Here is a 23,541-nt window from a genome sequence, read left to right on the forward strand (position 1 = left end):
AAATGCTGGTACTTGTGTAACTCTTTAAGATCTAACACTCTGAGACAGATATTTTAATTATAGGACCTAAAAGTCCATATTTTGGCCTGCTTTCTGTCAAATGTATTTTCAGATAAACTATGCTTCAATCTATGGGACACAGCTCTTTGCACTACCTGAAATCTAGGCAGCGATTAAATGCCTGACTGCTCCTTAAGTACCCAAAGAAGAGCTTGGAAGTTTTAAAACGAGGTGTGAATTCTTACAGGGAGGTTAATTTAGTTGATCCTGTTTAAAATAAGAAACCCTGTTGCTCTTACTGATTGCCAGGCCACTGAATAAAAGCCTTCAAAAACAGTAACGAAAACACTTTTATTTAAGAGTTGGTGGCGTATTGCAGCTTCCCCGACCTTAGAGCCAGGCTCCCATCTTGCTTGCTTTCTTATCAGGTATTCCTCCACTGGTTTTTCATTTTCCTCCTTGGTTTGGCGGATCCACATCTTTGATTATTTGGTATTGAGAATCCCATGTCTGTCCCTCTGAACTCTTTTCCAGATGATGATTTTGGATCTGAGAGTCTCCCCTTTGCAGTAGCTTTCTCTCTCCTCTATTTTTTTTTTTGAGACCTCTTGAATTCAGGACGCTTGCAATTGGGGTTTCACTGAGTTTGCTTCAGGAGCAGAGGTGGATTTGAGCAGTCGGGGACAAGCGTGAGCCATCTGGGGAGAGAACTTGAATTCAGCACAAAATTTGGTCCCAGGTGAGATGCTGTCCTCTGACATATATCCAGTCAGACAGTGATTCTGCATTGACACACAGCATAAGGTCACAGTAATCTGTAGTCAGATACCTGAAGACTGAAGGCAAAATACAATCATCAGACATTGTTTAACCCAGAATACACTTAAAATGAACGTAAATGTTACCAGAGGTGATTTCCCCTAAGCTATAGACTCTTTTAGAATCAAGTGATCTAGCAGTAACAATAATCTGATGGAAAAGAAAGAGAAAATGTCCGAGTTTTCAATTAAACTTTTTTTTTTAATTAAATGCAATGGCCTGCAAAACATGGAAATCTCTCTTCCTCTCTGCTTTTATAGCAGAGCAAAGGCTTAACGTCTTAAGAGCAGGTCTGCTCTTTGCAAGGTGATTCATCTGTGTCGAGTTTGCTGCGTGTCTATAAAATCAGGAGCCTGGCTGAGTAAATTAGAACTGAATGAAAAGTTTTTAGTCTGGGGACCAACAAGATAAATCCATCATACAAAATGAATCTGAATTTCTGCCGGGTAGTGTTGCTTGGTATTGTTTCACATTATTTCTTACAAGACTTTATAAGAATTGTAACAGTTTCTCCCAGCTGGGAAAAAAGAGATTTTCTGAAGTTCATACATTTACTTTTTTTTCAAGAGCAACTGAACCTTTACAAATAACGGGATTACCTCCAGATCTAGAAATAGGTTCTTTTGTGCTGTTCTGCGAGCTGTTACTTGTAGAGGTTTTATTTCAGGATGATTAAAAAGTATACATGCTTTCCCCCTGTGCACATGCTTTACATCTACTGCGTTGTATCTCAAATCAAATGTGGAAAAATGTTTGCCTACAACATAGCAACAGCCTATAAGAGTGGGAGAGGCAGGGAAGATGGTATTGCACAAAATGAATCCTTTTGGTCACAGTTCACTCCTATTAACTGAGTCTTGAGCACTTGCAATTGAGTATGTGCTTCTGTAATTTGCTGAATTGATGCCTTGGAGCTTGCTCCTGCCAGCGCTAAAATTAGCCCTGGCGTGGTATTTGCGTTCCCCTCCGAAGGAATGGGGTTGTTGGCAGAGTGCTCCCACAGGACGGTGCTGTGTAGTTCCCGTGTGTTGGGTCAGTTGCTGTTTAACAGGTTTCTCCCGCCTCACTTGAGTGGCTTTGGCTCTACGTCAGAGGAGATGGGGGCTTTTAGGAGATGTATGAACAAACCGGGTGGCCTTGCAGATGAGAGCTGTGTGGAGGATGCAGATGAACCCGGTGCTGGGGCATCACTGGGAGAGGAGGGGCAGAAGGAAAGGTGATAAGGGGGAAGGCCAGATAAGGAAGGAGAAGAGGTATTTCTGTGAAAAACATTGAGGGCAAGGACCAGGCGATTGCTGTGGTGAATAACCCTCTCCCTGGAGTGCTGTGCTTAGTATTACCATGTAGCAACAGTGTGTGAACCCTGGGCACTGTGTGAATATATAACCAGGTAATCCAGGCCCATTGGTGGAAATTATCTGCTGTGCTGACAACAAAAAAACCACCCTTGCAAGGTCTTCAGATCCTCTGTGAATAATTTCACTTTTCTTTTCCTATCACTTTCGGTGGTGTTCTCCGCACGGCGGTACGGTAAGCACAACAACAGAAAGGAAAGCAAAAAGGCAGGGCAATCCTCGAGGGTGTGCATACAACCCGTATGCTTTAATGAAGCAAAAGTAATCCGTCTTTGAGAGAGATTTGGTTTATTCACTGATATTGGACTGGAATTTGTTGATATCTAATATCCTGTGCGCTGGGAATAGGTAGTGAAGGAGTTGCAGCCCCAGCCTTTTTTCAGATATGATTTTGGGGGTGGTTCTGAGGCTCAAGTACATTTCCACAAGGAGAAGAGCAGCGAGATGAAAGAACTCGATCAGTGCTCTTAAAATCTATGAGACACCAGTTTTTTTTATCAAGTTAGTGCCTTACAGTAAATGGCAGAAGAAAATCACAGATACGGTGTGAGTCACGAAGTGAGATCTTTCCCTTGGAAAAGTCCACGTTCGTAGTCGGGCAGGCTCCGTGGCGGCAGAGCGCTATTTGTCAGAAGTGAGTTTCATGGACAGGAGGGAGAGTAAGGATGGTCCAGTGGCCACGATGCAGGCGCAGGAGTCTGCCAACTCTGACTTTCAGTCTTTGATTTCTTTGCCGCATGTTCCTGGTACATTCAAGATTGAGATGTGTAAGTGCTGTAGTAAATCAGAGATGTTGTTTTGTTAACAAAAGGCAGGTGCCAAAGGAAATGAGTTTCAAGCTGTACAGCCCTCCATCGTCCTTTACAGCCACGCTTTGTGTTAGCTTTTCTGAAAGCATTTCACAACTCTCCTGACTGGTGGCCCAGAATTATGGAGGACGGTTTTGGATCCAAAAAAAAGATACAGGAGGAACAAGGGGATGTAATTGGAAGAAGACTAGGAAAGGGAGGAGCTGCACAGGTGGGATTTCAGATTGCATAAACTCTGTCTTACCATGATGCATTTAGCTTTTGTTACAGGGCTGTGTTTGTGACTAAAGCATGTGAAAATCCATGCGCTGAACACCATGGAAGGGGAAGAGGTTTCGGAAAGATGCATCAATCTGACAGCAGGGGGGTATGTGCTGTCATCGCAGGTGGGCAGCACTGTTGGTAAACAGGATGCAGAGAAGATAAATAGGAAAAGTAATTTTGGCACCGTCATTTCCACTTCTCCCATTACAAAAAAATCATGAACAAGATCTGCTTTGAAATAAAAAGCAAGCAGCTGTATAATATTACTACAAAGTACCTGAAGGAAGGATCATGATAGAATCAAACTGCCACAGAAAAAAGCAGTTATGGCTGTGGAAAAATAATCTTGGGTGCTTTTCCTACTCAAGTACAGGTATGTGGAGAATATCACAGCATGGCAATGAGGTGATACTTCTCATTTGTGTGACAGAGACAAATTAGAATCCAGCCATCTCAGGGTGAGAACGATTTTCGTGAAAATTAATGACTTGATTAGAAGGAGAAATGAAGCTTCTTCAAGGGGACATGCAAATAAAGGAGGAATCACTAAAACTGTCACCTGATGTAAAGCGAACATTACACAAAGAAAGATTGGTGGGATATTGTACAAAGACAAATTTGATGTGATATTAATCATATAGCCCCAGCGATAGCAAAGGGGAGAGGGAGAGGAAGGATTCAGTGCAGTACGTGTCTGACTTAAGGCAGTGTTTTCTGCTCAAGCAGGGGATGAGTATCCTGTTCCCAGGTGAGCCAGGTGCATCCCCTTCACCTCCGGGCTGGGGTGCTACTCTCAGGTGGGTTTGCCAGGCCCTATATTTTTCTGGGTGGTACTTCCCACTATCTCCAAGCCCAGTGGAAAAGATTTGCCTCCCTTCATCTAGAGGCAAGGGTAATAGAGAACCATTAATTTCAGGAAACGCCTGTAGTTCCCCGATGGCAAATTTGCAGAGCCATTGGGTGATTTCTGCGGCCTTTCAGGAGGGGTAGGACCACCATATTTTAAATGACAAACAGTTGTAATCTCTGTTGGGAAGAAGCACATCAGGCTAAAACTGAGCAAGTGTTAAATCCGATTTTGAACTTAGGTTTGTTGCATTAAGAACCAAATCTACAGGGACAATTAGTTTCAGGTTCAAGCCCAACTAAAGTTCCTGGGGAAGGAACATGTTTGAGGACAAGCAAGGCAGCTAAACCGAAAGCGATGCTGTTCTTAAGCAGGAATATCACCTGCATTAATGACTACGGACATGCAAGTAGTATGTTCACAGAAGGCCTTGGTTTGAGTTTGAGGGGTGCCTGAGAGGTTTTCTTAAGTTTTCTCTAAGTCTAAATGATCTGTAAGGTATATTTTTCTTCTACTGTCTCCTTTCCTTGGGTGTGGAGAGCCACAGACCTTTCACCCGGATGTAGGGAACACAACAGGATCCAAAGCTGTTTATCAGACACTGTTTTTTCTCATCCAGCACTACCAGCGGGAAGGAGACTGATGCCCAACCAGTTCTCTTGATGATATATTTTGTCAAACTTAAGTTTGATGGGAATTTTTCATGGCAAAATGAGGGATCTTGCAGAGAGCTAACAGAAAATAAAAATCTAGTGCCATGCTCTAGCTGTGTGTGACAAAAGGAGGTGCAGAGATAAGCTGGTAAGTTCATGACGTGGTGATCTTTGTTTCCTTGGCTGCTGAACGTTAGGTAGCACCAGTGACATGAAGCCAGCTGCATGCTCTTGGGATGGTGATGCTGGGGACAAGTAGGATGGATTCATGCTGCTGGGAGGCATATTTTTGGCCCATCTATCTGCAGGCTCTGGTAGAAGCCCTGGAACAGTTTTCATACATTGAGGCACATTTTTACAACAATATGGCTTAAGAGTTTTTCAAAATGTAAGGAAAGTATATGTTACTGAGCATATGATAGTTTTCTCCTGGGAGGTAGTGTTCTGCTGAGGTAGGATTTGTTGCATGGCTTTGGGGCAGGGGCTGCCCTCCTTCATTTCCAGTTTTAGCCCACATGTTCTCGGTCTACCTATTTTAGAAAATGCCATTTTTACTGTTGGTAAGGAGCCTGAAACACTTGGTTTTCTAGCTGCATCACACCTGTATCACAACAACCTCCAAACATATTCCCTCCTGGCCAGACATTGCCACCTGCAATTCCCTCTGCCTGCAAGATGGCTACAGTATGTTCTCTTTTGCCAGAAAAGACATGTACTTTACTGGTCCGTACAGGACATTTATTTCTCTGAGATCAGGGTGATGGCTCCATGCAAAGCTGTGAGAAGCCTTGTGAAAACCAATCTCAGCACGGGTGTGCAGTTTTCAGAGTTTCACAAAGCATACCTGGAGCTGCCTAGCATGTCTTGCACAAATGCCCTTTGTGTGCTCCCGTTTAGCATGCTAACTGAATGTGTGTTTCTGTGCTTTTTCATGCTTTCAGAACTTGATCCTGTAGGGTCACTTTATCCTTTTGTTTGTTTTTTTTTTATTTTTAATAAGATGAAGCCAGCTGTTGCTGCCCCTCCAGGAGCCAGGAAATACTCTCTGTTAATAGCAGGGTCCACTCATTCTCCAGCTAAGAATTTACCTTGTTCTCCAACAAAAAGCTTTGAAGCCTCCACCTTTTTCCTCTTGTTTGAAAGTAGTTGCTGGGACTGTCTTCATATTCCCCATGTATATTTAAACACAAATTGCATCTGACTGCGGTGACACTAATTAAGGCGGAGGCACTCAGATGCAGCCCCCCTTGCGGGGAGCACAGCCAATAAACCTGCTGTGACTGGCAGGTGTTTCGACCACTTTAGACAAGTGCAATTTCATAAAGTGTCCTTCCCCTTCTCCTCAATGAGGAGGGGACCGCTAGGCCCCCTCCGGGGCACCCGCTGCCAGGCAGGGACCGGGTGGCTTCAGGGAGCGTAGGGCTGGCACTTCCCCTTTGCTGTGAACAAGGATTTCTCCCCCCGCCCCGAAAATATTTTATATTATCCTAGTGATTTTATAATATCCCAGTGATGCGCTCCTGAGGTGTTTGACCAAATATTATTAAAACTCTGCAAGGGCTAATAATCCTGGAAGTAGCGCGACGCCTTCCTGTGACATTGAAATAATTTAGTAATTTTACAGTACATTTGAATTTCAGCATCGCTCAGCCGCTCAGTTTCCATTAACTTTGCCTGGGATTTCTTATGTCCGTGCACACAAGCAAAAGTGTCAAGTTTCTCCTTCATGCTCCAAAACGCCACCTGAATCACAATTGTGCTGTGGCTAATTGTTATTAATTAAGCTGTTCCTAGCAGTCCTAGCTGGGTTGCGCTTTTTTTTTGTGGTTGTGATAAAAAGCGAATGCATTTAGTAAGCACAGTATTAAGCAGGGAAAACAAGCCCTGCTCCTGGGAACTTCTCTGCATCCTGTGAGATGGTTTTGGGGTGGGGGTGGGTGTTTTTTAGAACGGGGCCACTGTATCAGCAAGTGGTGCAGGCCCAGGCTGGTTACTGTCAAATTAGCTTCACTGACCTTCGCTGCCATTTACTCGTCACAGGCAGGCAGCTTCAAGGACGTTTTGCAATGGGTAAATTTGCACTGAGCCGCCCCGGCCACACGTGCTCCTGCATCACTTAAGCACGCGGCCGCGGCCAAAGCCCCCGGCACAAGGTTTTGCCAGGATCACATGCTGGGTGCCCTGTGCCCCCCGCCGGGGCTTCCCCTCCCGCCTCCCTCCTATTTCCCAGGTTCAACTGGACCAGATCAGCAAGTGGAGTGAGCAAGAGGAAGGTATTAATGAAATGGGGACCCCGGGAGCAGCATCCTCGCAGAGGGCTTGCGTTAGGAAAATTGCTTCTTGGCCTTTTCTTCTTAATGAGGCTGCTAATAATGTGCCTGTTGCTTTCTGCGCGGTGACAAGGAGCAAGGCACCTGTCATTCATCCGCTTTGCTTGGTGTTTGTTTATGAAAATAAAATCAGGTGGGGATGTCTTTGGGCAGAAGTGCTGTCATCTTCTTGGGAGAGGCAGGAATATGAAGCTGCTTTTGGTCTGTGGGAATATGTCATCCATGTCTTCGAAAAAAGCAACCAGCCATCTGCTGTGTCTTTTCCTTTTTTTCCGCTTGCCTTGGGTTAAGAACCAGAAAACAGATTATTCTGGCACATCACTGGGACATGTTATTTTAGCAGTGAGCTAATGGTTACCACTTGCAGGATTAAGGTGCACATAAATGTCCTCTTAAGAGGTCAGGAATAGTCTTGGGAATTTTCTGAGTTGAAAAGGATCAGGGAGTGGCTTGTGCACAGACATAAGAAATAAGCCCAAGGGCGCAAGCTGCTGGTTGCTCCAGATTGCTCAGGTGTAGCCTCACTGGAGCAAGCAGCATGGAAAGGGAATCTCTTGGAGAAGCCTCACAGGTGGTCGGGGTGGGAGTCGTCTTTACCACGCTTGGTCTCGTCTTTTACCACGCTGTCTCCTGCCATCCTCTCTCTATGCTACTGGCCGAAGCTTTAATCTGTCCACGGATCCTCCCGGTGCTGCCGCCACTGTTCCCGGGGCAGCTCTGGTGTTGTACAAGGCATTGCCTTTCCTTCATCCCAACAAATTCCTTGGCGCTTTGCTGTTACATGTCCATTCTTCTGCTGGTAGAGTTTGCAGAAAAATAACCAAATATCAGATAGCAGCCTGAGACCCAGCTAAGGGAAGCTGGTGAAAGGCTTTATGGCCGTTTGCTGGGTTAAACCCCTTGCCTTGCTCTTCCAGAGTCTCTTATGACTTCCTCCCAGGACTGCCGTATTCGCCATAGCCTCCTTGATACCTGGGGGAGGTCTGACTGGTAGATTTGGGCAGTTCGTTCCCCAGGCAAGGTTTGTGCCCGTTCTGTATTGCTGTCTTTTTGCTACAGCGCTTTCTTTGCAACGTCTGCAGAGGAGACCTGGCTGGCCACCGTGGCGTGGGCACCTCTCTTCTTGCAGGAAAAACAAGAATCAGCTCTCCATGATTTCTGTATTTCAGTGAAAAAGGGCCAACAAAATAGCCACCCCAGGCTCCAAAAAGACCAACTATATTTTATATACATACGTTTATGTGTATATATGTGAGAATAACTACATGCGATGTGCTCCTGTGTTCCACGTAGAGTTAGAAGCAGGGGAAAGCCTGTGGGATCGTGGTGTTACTTCTGACCGTTTTATGTGATGGTGCAAGTGCAGATGTGCATTCGCTGTCTCTGCTTCCTTCTGCCTTCCCTGATTCCCCACCAAGGGTGTGCAGTTTTGCCTGAATCCACAGTTAGTAAGGGAGGCAGGCTCCACTGCTGATTACTCCAGTGATAAACCAGTCCTGCTGTTGCCGAGTGGAGGATTCAAAACTAATGGTGCTTCTGCTCCTGGGATTTACCATTTGGAAGATACTTTATTGCTATCTTGTGACATTTCCCTGCACTTTTATGCTCATTTATATAACTGTTTTCTTTGATTTATAGCAGGTTTTCTTCATGTATAACAGTGCTATAAATTGTGCAGCCCTACTTTCAACGGTTATGAATTTGAGATATTCAGTAAACTGTGGGATGGGGGGAAAGGGCAGAAGCCTTTTGAAGAGGCTTTTGATCACAACCCCAGACAAAATAACCTGTTCTCTCAGTACAAATCTGAAGCAAGCATCAAAATAAGTTGACATAGTCTGTTCATTGACTAGCTAGCTGGTTGTGGGTTTTTTTAGTGCAAAATGTAAGTTATTGATGTATGCTAAAAGGATGCATGAGGCCAAACCCCCACAGTGGTAACATTTGTGTGGCGATCCCTGGGAGCTGTGTTACCTGAGGTCTCCAGAGGTTTTCAGAGGAGCAGCAAATTGATGTTGTTCTTTTCATAAGCCTTTTTCTTCTCTTTCTCTTCGTAAACCTGCTTTTTCACATGTTGTTATTTTTTAAGACCCTCAAACAAGCTCAGATTTCCAAGGGGTGTTCAGCGGCCATCAGAGATCCAAAACCTATCAAAGCCACTGGTCAGGCCAGTGAAATAAAGACCTTGGGTTTTGATTTTGTTGGCGTCTTGCTTTGTAGAGGAAGAGAAACAGCTCATTTAAAAATTGCTTTCTGAGTTCAGCTGTCAGAGAAGCTTTCTGTTGACCTTTACAAATTGATGCCGTCACAATCAATGGACAGAAGTTTAAGGGCAGTCTCTGGGGCAGGGGGGCAGGAATAAACCCAAACATTTATAAAATATATATGGATTGCATTTTAAAAAGCCCAACAGAAAGAACAGACAATATTCGCAGGCAGCATATTTGAGCAAACTGATCTATAAAGAATTCATAATACACGATTTCGACAAGTATAGTTACTTACAACTTACCTTTTGGGATGATTTCTGAAAGTATGTGAAATAAAAAATAACAAATAAATATGCCTTAGGTTAGTCCAGCACAGCAATAGGTTGGGCGAGGAAAACAATTAGAGTTTTTGAAGTCGCTTTGCCAGATTCGACTGCAGGGGAAGTGCATTTGAGGTGCAATTTCACAGCAACTTTGACTCCCCCCATCCCCCCTTGCAGCCTTGGAAAGTGAAACTGTTTACAAAGGCTCAGTAGGCATTGTATGAAGAGGTGCAAGTCAGTCTGTGATTTCAGCTGCCAGTTTGCTCATTTTTAGAGCATCAATGAGACAAACCAAGCAGCTCATCAAACATGGACATGCAGTCCTCGCTTCCCAGGTAAAATAGGTAGAAACTTCAGCACTGCCGGTGTTTGCCCTGAATATACTGCTCATATACAGTCAGGTCATCAACTCAAATACAAGTCCTTCATCTGTCCCCTTAGTGCAGATTTAATAGCAGCCTATGCTAGCAGTCTCAGTGAGGTTAAAAAGTAGTCCCTTTACTTTCTTAACAACAGGAAAAACATCTCAGCGGTAGAGGTATGGTGTTACGTGGAAAAATTTATTGGCGTTACATGGAAGAATTTATTGGGTGCTTAGCATGTGTGAAGGATAGGCTGATTTTATTTAGCGTTTTATTTTTATTATGTTTAATTTAAATTGTGCAATCCAGGACTTGGTTTAAAACATGCAGGTTTGAGAAGGTGGGAGTTTGGTGTTCGTGTGCTCCTCCACTCCTGAGCGTGCCCGGCAGCAATGCTGTACGTGCTCAGCAACCTCTATGAAGCTGTTTGTGTGAAACGTGCATGAACTACAACAGATGAAGGATTGTCTGTGGCAGGTGATACTAGCTTAGGATTAGGTTGTGTGTTTTTATACATAGCGCATAGAAGTAAAAAGGTTCTTGTATAGATTTTACTTATTGAAAGTTTGTTTTTCCTCCCTATAAACTGATATCTGAAAGCACTTGGTTTAATAACATATGGGTTTTATTACTTTGTTTAGCCACGGGCAATTAGGAACATAAAACCATCGGTTTAAGGAAGGCTTGTGTAAGACAGCACTTTAGATTAATTCTTTGACTTGATGACCTTAATGTATGTGACAGCCACAGACCTCCGGACATGGTCCCTGTTCCCAGGTCCAGCGTGTTTTGGCTCCAGACGAAGTGTGGCGTCCACCCCACGGGCCCGGCCTGCCTCAGCTGAGCCACTGCCTCTCCCTGCAACTGCAGTGCCATTCCCCTCATCTGCAGTACTTCCAAGTTTAAATAATTACCATTTCAGCTGTCTTACACGAGCTGAATTCTCCCGTCTGCTTGACAAGGTTATCGTGTTGCTTGAGAGCCTGTTATTTTCATCAATGAAAAATAAACTGCATGCAGTTTCAACTTAATAGACCTATGCATATTGACTAAAATAGGGTAGTTTCTTTAATCACGTTCCCCTGCATTGCACAGTCACCTTGAAGCAGCTGGGCAAAGCAGCTCCAAAATGTTGCATTTGCTCTTGCCTGGTTGATTGGGGACACCTTAACCCTGGCATGGCCATCTCAGGTGCCCCCCATGAGATGCTGGTTTTCTTTATTTCACAAATATTTTTTCCAGAGACTTTTTCTTTAAGGCCCACTGCAGTTATGTCTTGCAGGGTTGCCAGAATTTGGGGAGGTTGTTCTCTCCAAAGCAGTCCATTTCTTTATTTGTTTAAATGTCATAATTATTTTAATCATTTTATTAGGTGGTATTTGGGTTATGTGATGATTACTAATGTAGTGTGAGAAAAAATTTCTGTGGGAGATCTCGGGGAAATACCTTTTTTTTTTTTTTTTTTTTTAATGTTGTAAGTGACTTATGCTTACCCTGTAACGACGCAATGGTTCCTGTGTGCTTTAGTGGTGACTAATTACCCACACTTACATTAGCAGATATAAAAGCACCTGTCCCACCTACCTTGTCTGAGCTGTATGTTTTACATAAATGGTGCTTAAATAATAGTAAGTAGGATCTGAGGGCTTGTGCACATTTTGCCAAGTGTATTTTATATATTGGACAGGCAGCGAAGACTGCAATCCTGTTCCCATCGCAGCAGCTGCCAATGCTCCCGCTGGATTTCTCAGGCTGAGAATCAGGCAGAAGCTGAATGAATGCACTCCCTTGTGCACGCACAAACTCGGTGTGTTTGTACAATGTTAATTAAAATGCATTTAAGTTGAGTGAATGCTTGCAGTATTCAGGGGCCCTCTGGGGAAGGAAAAAAAAGAAAGGAAGGCGGGCAGGCGAAGGCCCCTGGCTGTCGTGGAGCCGTGTGAGTCCTGGTGGAGTGGCAGGAGCTGCTGGGGAAGGTGGTCATTGCCGCAGCACCGTGGCAATGCTCCGTGCAAGCTGAGCAGCCCCGGGCCCCCAGGAGAGCACTGCATGGCGGGAAGGAGCCCTTTTTGTCCCCAGCAAAGCAGCCTGGTTTGTGAGCTGGGAAATGATTTTGGGCCAGCCTCACAGCAGATGTTATTGGCATCCCTCGCTAAATTGATTTGTGTTGAAGGCACACGTACAAAACCCGGTCCAAGTGCCTGGCCCCCCCCGCTCCCCTCGCTCCCACCTGTGCGTGTGTTCACCTGGTGCTTGTGGTTTGTGCTCCATTATCTTCCCCCCACTCCTTTCTCTGGCATTGAAAAAGCAACCCAAATCCTTCCTACTGCTGAGACCTGTAGAGATTTCCACCACTTTCCCTTGGAAGAGAGCCAGGATACACTGTGATGCAGTGATGGAGGGAAACAGCTTGGATGAACTGTTACCGCTGTGTTCAAGTAAGACTTGGGAAGGGTGAGGGTTGGAAAGTGGGGAGAGCAATATTTGCAAACTTTTAGGCCTTCAGCTTGGCATTTCGCTTTATGTATAGCTGCCCAAGAACATGTGGCCTTGTATTACTCATGATTGTTTATCTGCAGACTCATTAATCTTAGAAGGCATTGGTGATGGTCTGTGCTTTGGTACTGTAAGGAAGGATTTTGGTTCGTGGCATTAAGAGTTAGATTCACAAGCTTAATTTTGGGTGCTGCGCTCAAGTGGCTGAACTGGAGACTAGCGGAGGAATAGGCGGTCTGTAATGGTCTTGAACAACAGCAGGGAAAGCCATTCCTCCATGTGATGGTTCAGAGCAACACCAAAATTTGTGTGGACTAACTGGCACTCTGGAGTGGTGTTTAATTTCCTCGGGGAGGAGGTGTTGGTCAGTTGGAAAAGGGGTGCTGGTGATATGCTTGATCGTACTGGGAAACCCAGTAAGGAGCCCAAACTGGAAACCTGGTAATAGAGAAAGGTCCCGCCAGTGCTTGGAAGTTGGAGGGCAGAGGAGACTGGCATTGTATTTCAGGGCTATTTGAAAACGTTTTCGCTGTCTCAAAACGAGACCTTACCTGAACTAAGCCAGGTGCTGGAAGTAGAGACTACTCAAATCTTTCTTAGGTAATGTCTACTAATTGCTTGTTTAGGTTATATACGTCATTAGGAACTAAATTGTAAATGCTGAAGACATTTCGATAAAATAAGTTATTTTTTGTGTTCTGAATCCAGTAAGAAAATCCCACACTCCTCCTAAGCTACCATGCCATATAAGTGGCCGTAAAAGAAATCTTTAATTTCAAATGCTTTTCTATCGTAACTTGCGTGCCGGTAATGCCAGTTTGACCACCAGAGACAGCGAGCACCTCCTTGGAGCTGGCACGATGAGGGTGGCAGTGAGTGGCGTGGGGCCACATGTCACCCCTGTGTCACCTCCGTCCCTCAGGTTCCCCGCCAGCTTGGAGGCTTATCCGCTGCCTCCTTGTCGGAGTGAGCGCTTCCAGATTCACAGCAAGACCTCAAGGAGAGCCAGATGATAGAGCAGATGGCAGATGACTAATTTGGCAAAGTTAGATGAGTGGAAATTGTTTGCTTTAATTGCTTGTCAAGTCCGGTACCTACATTATAGTTAAGAAGCAACTATTTACCCTCAAAATAGAATGAAACGAGGAAAGAAAGTGTGTGTGTGTGGTCTGTGAAGAGTAGGGAGAAAAAGGGAAGGAGAAGTACCCAGAGAAAATAATTTGGTACAAAGGGTTTGCGGGGGGAAGAACCATTGGCAAAGCCTCTTGTATTAATTTCTGCTTTTTTTTTAGTGGTAGCTGTGTGATATAGGTCCTGCAGTACATTTTTCCCATTTTGTTCTTTCCAGTTGCTGTATCATAATATATATGTGAGGAAACTAAAAGAGAAACAGTGCTGGAAATATTGGCATAACGCAAGCAGATGACAATGGCTTGACATGGTCGGCACAGGCAATTATCCTTGAAATGTTTTAGTATAAATCCAGTCAACATTTTGATCCTGTTTTTTGGTTGTTATGAACAGGAGTGCTACATCGGTAAAATATGCTGTGTAGCATCACCAAACAGATTTTTAGGGAGCTTGGTGCAAGGAGAGGGTGCCATCAGCTCAGGAAAGTGTTATCACACGTAACTAATCCTTCTTGATGACTTTGCTGTCAGTCTTTACTGTGCCTATTTGTGTTCCTGTTCATAAAATTGGGAAAGATCTTCCCTGTGTAGGTGGCATCTAACGAGCCTCTACTGGAGGTGGTACCACCCTGATAAAACACATTCCTGCAACTCTTCTGGAAGTGCTGGGAAGCTTTTACAATGGCATATGAAATTATATTTGGGGGTTTAGCGAGCAAATTTCAGGGAATTAATGCTTTTGGTCCCTGGTGCTATCAATGCGGGGGCCTCTTCTCCGTGCAAAGAGAAGAAAAGCTGTAGAAGTGCTTCAGAGTGTCCTTTTAGCATTGCAGATTAAAGTCTGGATGAAAATTACAGTTAATTTTTTTTTTTTATTTGACTTTATTTAGCAGTTGTGGAGAGCTTAACTTGGAAATCAAAATAAATAATAGCACTCCTAGGCTTGTGTTTCTGGGCTGTTTGCGTGCAAGTGTAAGGGATTAAAGCCGTGATGGCATGGCTCGCAGCTGCTGTGGGCCAGCCCGTACTGTGTCACCTCATCCCCGTGACACTGACGGACTGAACGGCGGCTGGATGGCAATGCTGAGCTTCTCCTCTCCTGGCCATCCGGCTGTCCAGGGGTTCGTGGCAGTTGGGTTGATTTCATGCAACTGGATTCAAATGGGATGAGAATTTTCTAGCGTAGAGCAGATCTCACGGAAGGAAAACACTTGTGCCAGCTGAGCTTTTAATTAGGAGTGCAGAGAAAACTACGTTTGCCTTCATTACAGTCTCTCACCTAGTGAAAGCAAGCCTCTAATTTTAAAACGCTCTCCAAAAACACCGGGTTTACAGGAAAATGGCTGGTGACCTCAAGGAGTGTTTTGCCTTCTCCCGGGAGAAATCTGCAAGACTCTAAGTGCAGGCGGTCCCTCCTTTCGTTAGAATGTGCCTAATTGCAAGAACATTCGGGGCTTTTGCAGCTCATTCAAGGAGAGCTGTAAAATAATAATGAAAGGATTAAAAGTGTGTTTACCCCTTCTTCTGTGCGCGTACATGATAGGGTGCCCAGGCTGTTGCTGAGAGCATGGAGCATAATGAAATGAATGGGGACTGCTGCGGCACTGCTGGTAATTAGTTGTTCCTTAAGGGGCTCAAGTATTTCCCCCCATGTGGGGGCCTTAACAAATTGCCACGAGTGTTTGCAATTATTAATAAACAGTTATGTTAGCCGCCTTTCAAGAAACCCTGATGATGGCATTGTCTGTAAAAATATAGCTAATTAAGTAAATGAGTGGGAAGTACAGGAAAAGAATGTGTTAGAAAGAGGTGCTGACTGTTGTTGGGCTGGTCCTGACTGGGATGAAGGAATGTGCAATTCTCTTTTCATAAGCACGCTCCTGAAACCAGTGAGTCCAAGAGTTTGAGCCTTCTCTTGTGTTTTTGGCCCGCTTGACAAGCAAAGGGGGGTTGTGCTGTGTTCAGGCAGAGGCTGAATGTGCCGCTCTCCCGTGTCCTTGCCAAAGAGATGATAAAAAATGTTTTATGATTCAAAAGAATATATCCAGATGCTCGAGATAACTTCCTTGGAGTTAGCAACGAGGATGCCTCATCGCTGCTTCGCCGAAGGTGCTTTGGGAGAGGAGCAAGACACCGGTATTTCAGGCAGGGGTGACCATGCCGGAGATGATGGGATTCACTCTTCCTGGATAACTCCAAATGTAGGCAGATCCGGAGAGGGGTTGAATAAGAAATGAAACAAGTTAACCTTCTTCCAAAAGTTAGTTCATCTGTTGAGCTGGGAGGATTATAAAATCCATTAGTATTACAAGAAACAGAACTAGATTGAGTGAAATGTGATTTCTTAATTTAACGTATAGATTTATCATCAACAGAGCAGAGCAAAATAATGGCCTAAAAAGCAGCAGCTAAAGGACATTTTTAAATGCCTCCACTATTTGCTGCCTTTGAGTGAGCATCCAAATGATTTGGCTTTGTTATGAAAAAAATGTCAATGGGAAATTAATTTCCAAGTCATGTGCATAAATATTGATGAAAAACATAAATTCAATTCAATACAGATGATTATTACGGCTGTAATTGGGGCCATTAGGAGCTGAAGCTCTTCTCTGTCACTTTAGGTAGCTGGCAATAAGTAAACAACTGAATTTGAAGTGTGAATGTGAGTAATGCCTGAAATCCACTTTTGTGATGGCCAAGCAGTGCTCTGCCCCAGCACCCACCTGAAATCGCCCACGTTTCGGGTGTAGATGAGAAGCAGCCATGGGCTGGCAGCCTGGATGGTCGCCGTCACCGCTGGTTTGGGGCTTCTCAGACGGGAAGGTGCACATCCTTCAGCTTCAGGATAACATGGGTGGTGGGTGTCCCTGGGCACGCACACACGCATACTCTGCAAGGTTTGTTGCCAGAATGTGGAAAGAGAGGGAAGAGCCAAGCACATGTTGGTGGAGAGATGTGTTTGAGAGCTTCATGGCATGCTGGTAACCTGGTACAGGCTGTCAGTCAAGAGCTCGCTGGGGCTTCTGTCTGGGAAAACGTAGGGGGACATCAGATTTTTCTGGGTGTGCATTTAAACGGTGCTGAAGGGTTCCCCTTATTGAGACGCCTCTGTAAGACCTCCTGAGCAAGTTGTGAGTATATGTGCTAAGAGATGCTCAACAGGTAGAGAAGCTGCAGACTGGAGGCATATCTTAAGCTGGTACTTTTTTGACCTCTGTTAGAGGCAGAGGAATTAGTATTTTTTTATTAACCAGGAGAGGTTCTGCTGCAGGGACTGCTTTTAACACGGACTCTTTATTTTCTTGCCAATCATTGGTTTCTGGGGCTATATAAAATAATGCGTCTAACAATATACAACAAAGTGCTTTGAAGAGAGTTTATGAAATGTAGATTATGGTGGGTTTGCATGGCATGACAAGGAGATACATTTCGTTGTGCTCATGTTTACGCCTATATACGGCTGGGGCATTCCTGAAAATATGTATTGTTTTGGCACTTAATTTTAAAGAGCTGCCACAACACATAGATGCCTGTTGCTGTTCCCAGAGATGAGCAGGAGGGTGAGGGGGATGTGTTTGTGCTCTGCGTCGAGCTCGGGAGCCGAGGGACTGGGCATCCCGAGCGACCCCTGCTCAGCTCCCACCTCACGCAGGGTTACTTCAGTGCTTCTTAACTATTTTGGCAAATCAGACCCAGAACAATTATTTTTGCCCTGGAGCAGCTGGGAATTGCCTCCTGTGGCTCAAAATGGAGGGATAAAACTTATTGTTAATTACCAGTTCACAGCCTGCTTTCTGGCCTGTGTTCCTCCCAGGTTTGGCTCCCTGGCGTGTGGGCAAGCAGGAGCACCTTTGTAATTGTACATGGCAGCAGCATCTCTCCCTCATGGCAGGAATGGCTTTTTACCCTATTAGTTGTATTTTGCCTTAAAAAACAAACCAAAACAACCAATCCCCCCCCCCCCCCCCCCAGCATATCTAATCTCTGTTTTAAAGGACTCTCTGAGAAGGATGGAGGTACTGTCCCAGCTCTGTTTTCCTGCAATACATTGATCTAATCTGCTTTTCTTAAATACTTTCATAGTTTTCTCTTTTGTATTTTGAACCTGGCATAATTATTAGGTGGATCAAAAGTATATGTTCAAACCCTGTGCTGTAAAGCTGAGACACAGAAAGATTAATGGCTTATTATAATAGTGGATTATTAATGATCTATGGTTATATGCACGTTCGCTTTGGGACTTCAACTGATTCCCCAGGTCCGGGCTCTCTCCTGCTCTGAGTGCTGTTTCTGCATTGACTGCACTGCTGGTTGGATACTGATGGCAAAAAATCTGCACTGCTGCACCCCCCGATTGATGTAGGATAGTCTCACTTTTGGTATACAACTCGATTTGAGGCAATCTGTAACCAATTTCTTTTCTTTTGTTGAGGTGAGATGACCTGTCAGGATGGTACAGAGCTGCAAAAGCCGAGCTAGGCCATGCAGTGGTTGGCGGGGTTGATGCTGGGCAGTGACTTTCCCTCGTTTCCCAATTGTGGCAGAGCTGGCTGGGAGGAGCTGGGTTACATGTACCTTTGTCGCTTATCAGGCAGGCAGCAGAGGCCCAGGTGTGAGCTGAGACAAGGAGATGCTTTGTGTAACAAAGGACCAAAGGGGATTTCTTTTTTTAAGACAGAAATCAAACGCTTGGAATTACTATGAGATAAATTTAAAGGATCAACGTGATTGCTTCTAAATTTGCTTTTAAGATTTTATTCATCCGAAAGAACTGATTTCTGTAGCAATATCAAAAGCTGGGAGTAGTTACTGCAATAGTTTGGTTGTACAAAATTAATCTTACTCGAATAAAACGTGCAGCCGCAGCTTACATCTGGGCTGGCTTCACCCCCGTTGAATCCTCTTGGAAGAGCAGGCTCCAGGTGTTCTGCCTCCTTACAGCAACAAATGGCTAAATTAGCTTTCGTGAAATGTTTAATGGGTGCGCAACATGAAATACCAGTGTTGCAGTATATAGCTTTATTAGCTGAGCTGCTGGAATTGTTTCCTGAGCTATGTTGATCCTTAGCACCGATTGTGAAATGGAACAGAAATTATTTATTAGTCCTCGGGAGCCTTAAGACAGAATAATACTTATTCGGCTGGAATCATAGTCAATCTTCTTGTTATAGGTGCTGCTGTTTTTAAGGAAAAAGCAAACAAACTGATTTTGTGATAGGTAGCAAACATTTTTGAAGTCTTCTGGCAGGGACAGGCGTGCATCTCCCTGAAGGGTGGAGATGCTGGTATGGCAGATCTCAAGGTTGTTCTGAATAAAACTTAAACATGAACTAGGACAGGGCTTTCTATTTCAAAAGAAAGATGTGCCATCCCCTAGCAGCAATGGTTAATCCTTCCAGGTGTTCCCAGTCCAGCAGAGCTGTGTCAGGTCCCAGTGGGACCATGTCTTTCCATCTTGGGAATCCCCAAAAATGGCTATTAAAAATATTATAAACAAAATCTTGTTTAGATCTGTTTTAAGTGGTAAGGTTTTATGAGAGAACTTTCAAAATGTGAATGTTTGTGCTTTAAATTAAGCCTTGAAATAAGGTGATAGTTTTTATTTTAAAACCCGAGCAAACCAACCAGTTTTGTTTTTCTGCAACACAGTATAATGAATATATGTTGAAATACTTCAAGTTTTTAAACTCAGTGAGGACTTTGAAATTTTACTTCCACCAGATCGTAGAAAGAAAGAAAAAAAATGATATCCCTTAAAATATTTCCTTTTGGTATCTAGGCCAAATGCGTATATGGAAAAGCAGTCCCATGTAGTGCTTGTTCAGCTTTGGTCCATGCTTTTTAGCTGCTGGCAACACAAAACCCAAAAATCATCTGATAAACCTTCATCCCATGAATGGTTCGCCATGAAACCAGCCCCCGCTATCCCTCCCTGGTGGGGAGTTACGGTTCAGGAGGAACAGATTTCTGCTGCCATTTTTAGGGCAGAGGGAGCTTCCTTGGGAGAAAACTTTGAGCTGTTCGTGGGTTTCTGGCTGCCTCCTGAAGCCCTTCGCCAAGAGGCTGCTTGAAGCTCAAATCGCCCTGGCACAAGAGCAGATTGCTCTGCAGCAGAGAGACTGCAGCAGAGCACAGAGATGAGAATTGTTGCAATTTCTATTAAAGGGGGGGAGGAATGTAGTAAGTAAACAGTCAATGATAGTAGTACTCAAAAACCTAATTACTTTTGATATTTAAAAAAAGGACCCGCATCATTCAAAAGAGCATTTTTTAGCCAATTTTACTGATTATGCCTCCAGTCATGGAGAGTTTTGTTTGTATTGATCTAATGCAGGAGTGGGACTGGCTCCAGAAATGCTGTTCTGGTCTGGCCCATGTTTTGCATAATATAGTGCCCGTTTCAAAAGTTTGGATATATTCAGATTAATTTGCTCACAGACAAGAACAACCCACAAGGTACTGGTAATCGGAAAAAGTAAGTGCATGCAAAAAAAGCCCAGCCCCGCACTTGACCATTTAAGTAGCGTTGCTGTCCTGGTAGGCTGAGCCACAAGAAAAACTGCTGTTGTAAAATGCTGCTTCTGTTTTTCTTTTCCGCATTCGTTTTTGTCATTGCTTGATGCACAGCAAGGCAATAGACTGAACAGAGCTGTGATTCTGTAGTAGTTTTGAATCGGACTTCAAAATTTAGAACAGAGTAGTGTAATGTTAAAGGGCGTCGTCTGAAACTGAACTCCTAACTCATCTGACACATCTCCATTGTACATTCAGATCACAGTCTAGTAACTTGTGGAAACACAATATGTTTTTTGCTGTTGTCTTTCTCCTATTTAATTGCATAAAGCTGGGAAGAGCTAGAGTCTTAAGGAAAGTGATGGGGAAAATAACGTTGGGTATAGCCTTTTGGTCAGGTTGCTCTTGGCTTGTCTGACAGACCCTTCTGAGCATGAGCTGAATAGGGAAAATGTTGTGTTATCCAGGTCAGCTTGGAAGCACGGGTCCTTCCAGCCGCATGTCCTTTAGTCTGTGACTGGCACATCCCTGTTCAGTGTCCGATTCTGTCATTGGCAGGACTAGTGGGGACTTTGCTGAGACCTGGGTTTGGCCCTTTAGGTTCTGGGGTCAACTAGTTTTGCATTTTTCCTACATTTCTGCATTTTCAGCCCTTCTGCACATTTGGCAGTAAGTACCAGCGCTTCATCCCATTTGGAGAGACATATTTAAATTGCTGAGATTATCATGGACCATATTTGTACCTTGCCACCTCTGCTGCTGCTATTCGAGTAACTTGTGCTGGGTTTTTTTGCAGGACCCAATCTGTGAATGATTCAGGGGTGTTTTTGTTAGTTACCTGTATCCCTGTATGCAAACCTTATTTCCTTCTCTGCTCCTGTGCCTCTCTTCTGTACTGATTCTGATTGCGTGTCCTATGGTTTCTCGCAGTGTGTGCCGGCACCGAGAACAAGCTGAGCTCCCTCTCTGACCTGGAGCAGCAGTATCGGGCCCTGCGCAAGTACTATGAGAACTGTGAGGTAGTTATGGGCAACCTGGAAATCACCAGCATTGAGCACAACCGAGACCTCTCCTTCCTGCGGGTAAGCAATCTCCTTTTCTTGTGGGAAGTAGCCATGGATGCTAGGCTGAAGAAGGGCAGGTCTCTTTCCCACCAGCTCCACTGCAATGTAAGAGGATAATAAAATGTCACAGATGTGCAGAGAACAAGAGCAATGTCATTGTTGTGACATGGTTTATCCAGGACTTGGGGGAGAAAGCCATGTCACCATGCAGAAAGGTGATACCTTGCAGGTCTCTATCGCTGTGTGTTGCCAGCAGGTCTGGAGCAGGCAGTGTAAGGTTTAGGAAGGTCAGAGAATCATGCAGATAAGGACTGGAGGCTTGGAGAAGCTAATCCTAATAAAATGCTATATACGAACTGGTTGATAGACTAAGCAAGGGAAGAACTCTGGGCAACATTTGTGGAGTGTTTAAGAAAAAAGAAAAAAAAGGTGATTGCTGAATGAACATAAAACCCTCTTCGTGTATGAGACTGGAGGTATGAGCCTAATTGAATCTCCAGCATCCAGAGGAGGTCTGTGATAGATGAAGGCTGTCCTGCCACCATGGAGCCTGGGTTGTGTGCTTCCTCAGCCTTCCTTACTTCAAATTTTGACTAAATATCATGCTTTGGGGTTTGTGCAGGAACATTTCAGTGTGGTTTGTGCATTCCCTGTTAATGTGCTAGCAACCACAAGGAGGGAAAGGTGAATGCCGAATTAAAAGAACTAAAAGAACTTAAGCCCACCATTATTTGGTGTTCCAAAACTAATTATCTTTCAAGTAAAGGAGTGATCCAGTGCGCTCAGATGGGCATCTGAGGCTGCTGCAGGTGATGTGACTGCAATATTGAAGAAACTGGTGCATAGGTATGAGGGCCATGGTACAAAAGACAGCCTGTGGCAGTGTGGTTGCAGGCTGTGCTGGTCATACCCTCCAATAGAAAAGTCAAGTCATGACACAGATAAGGGTTTACACTGCTCGTATCATATGGCATCGCTCGCGTATACTTCTGCAAAATGCTAATGTCATGTTTCAAGATGCATGTCTGTATGTAACTGGCATTTTCATAAAAAGCACGCAGGGGGAGTGGCAGGTTTAAATCTGGCAGCAGGAAGAGGGTGGCAGGAGTCAGCCCCGTCAGGTTGTGTTACACTCAGTCGTTCGGTTTGCCGGGTCTCGGGTGAACCTAGTGCTCAATTTCAGTTTGTAAAAATGTGAACTTTCCATTACGGGTTCTAAGAACGGCAAAGCTGATTCTCTAACAGCATGTTTAGCTTTGCTTCATGTTAAATTTGTTGGGGATTTCACAGGATTTCCACTCTATACGTTGGCCTATATTTATTCAAAGCGTACACCAGTCTGCTAAAAGATCTGCAAGCAAAATTCAGCTACCAGATACAGCTGGAGTAAAGCTTGGGGTGCTAATTGCACTCGGCCTAACAGGTTGCCTGTTAATTGGAGCGACAAATGCCTAGGAAGTAAATGCTATCTATACATTTCACAGTTGTGACAGGTGGGGAAAACACATATGCTTGTGCTGTGAAATATATAGCCTTGGTGCAGCTGGACTAACGTTTGCCACCGCGTTAGACAAGTGGCAGATAGATACCTCCTGCGCAGGCAGGATCCCCGCACTGATTCAGGCATTGCTGGAGTTTCAGATGCCTCCTGAAACCCCTGACTGGGCCATTGTGCATGGCTCAAATTCATCATGGACGGTTCTCCCACTTTGGCTTTTCTTCCTTCTTATGCTGTCTGCTGGTAGGCAGGGAAAGCAAATTACTTGGAAATTAGGGAATTAACATTCCTTGCAGAGAGCTGCCATAAGCAGAGTAAAATATTGGTGGAAACTGGCCAGTAAAATCAGCAAATGAGAGGAAGAAAGAAGGGCCCTGTGTAGTAAATGATGGTGGTTTTGTCACTTGTGCTTTTTGGTGACAGTTACTGTTGCTTTTTTGATTAGTTTTATTACTTCTCTTACCTGAGACTGCCCTCTTGCAGATGTCTCAGCAAAAAGCAGAACTTGAAACAAAACCCAGCAAACTGGAAGTCTAGTTAATATGATAAATTGTAGTCATTAAAATAGAAAACCAAACAGAGGAGAACATGTTCTTGGTGAGGCAAATAAATAAATAAATGTTGGCATATTTATGCCGATAATTCGACGTTCATTAGTTATGCAGTATTACTTGTTTTATCATTTTTAAAATGGTTTAAATGGCCAAATGAAGGTGGCGGATGGGAGATAACTAAAAGAAAGGCTATTTGTCTCTCTCGGACTTAAATATGGTGAACTCATCGTGCAAGATGATGCTCCTCCAGCCTGCTCCAATTTTCCTTGGTCTCTGTTGCAATAATTGCCCTCTTTCTCCACCAAACGGCAGGT

At 44.3% G+C, this 23,541-nt stretch overlaps 1 protein-coding gene across 3 annotated transcripts in view; it reads left to right on the plus strand.

The window, feature by feature from the left end:
- ERBB4 (erb-b2 receptor tyrosine kinase 4) overlaps nt 1–23,541 on the plus strand; it is a 532,642-nt gene that overhangs the window by 106,766 nt on the left and 402,335 nt on the right. For all 3 annotated transcript variants that reach the window (XM_087731135.1, XM_087731136.1, XM_087731137.1), the window contains exon 2: nt 21,042–21,193. In XM_087731135.1, the coding sequence (XP_087587261.1) occupies nt 21,137–21,193 (57 nt within the window). In that variant the 5' untranslated portion in view covers nt 21,042–21,136. The remainder of the gene's footprint in view (nt 1–21,041; nt 21,194–23,541) is intronic.

Source organism: Nipponia nippon, unplaced genomic scaffold (genome assembly GCF_047370975.1).
Source record: "Nipponia nippon isolate SJK-2023a ecotype South Korea unplaced genomic scaffold, ASM4737097v1 scaffold_5, whole genome shotgun sequence".
Classification (NCBI taxonomy): Eukaryota; Metazoa; Chordata; class Aves; order Pelecaniformes; family Threskiornithidae; genus Nipponia; species Nipponia nippon.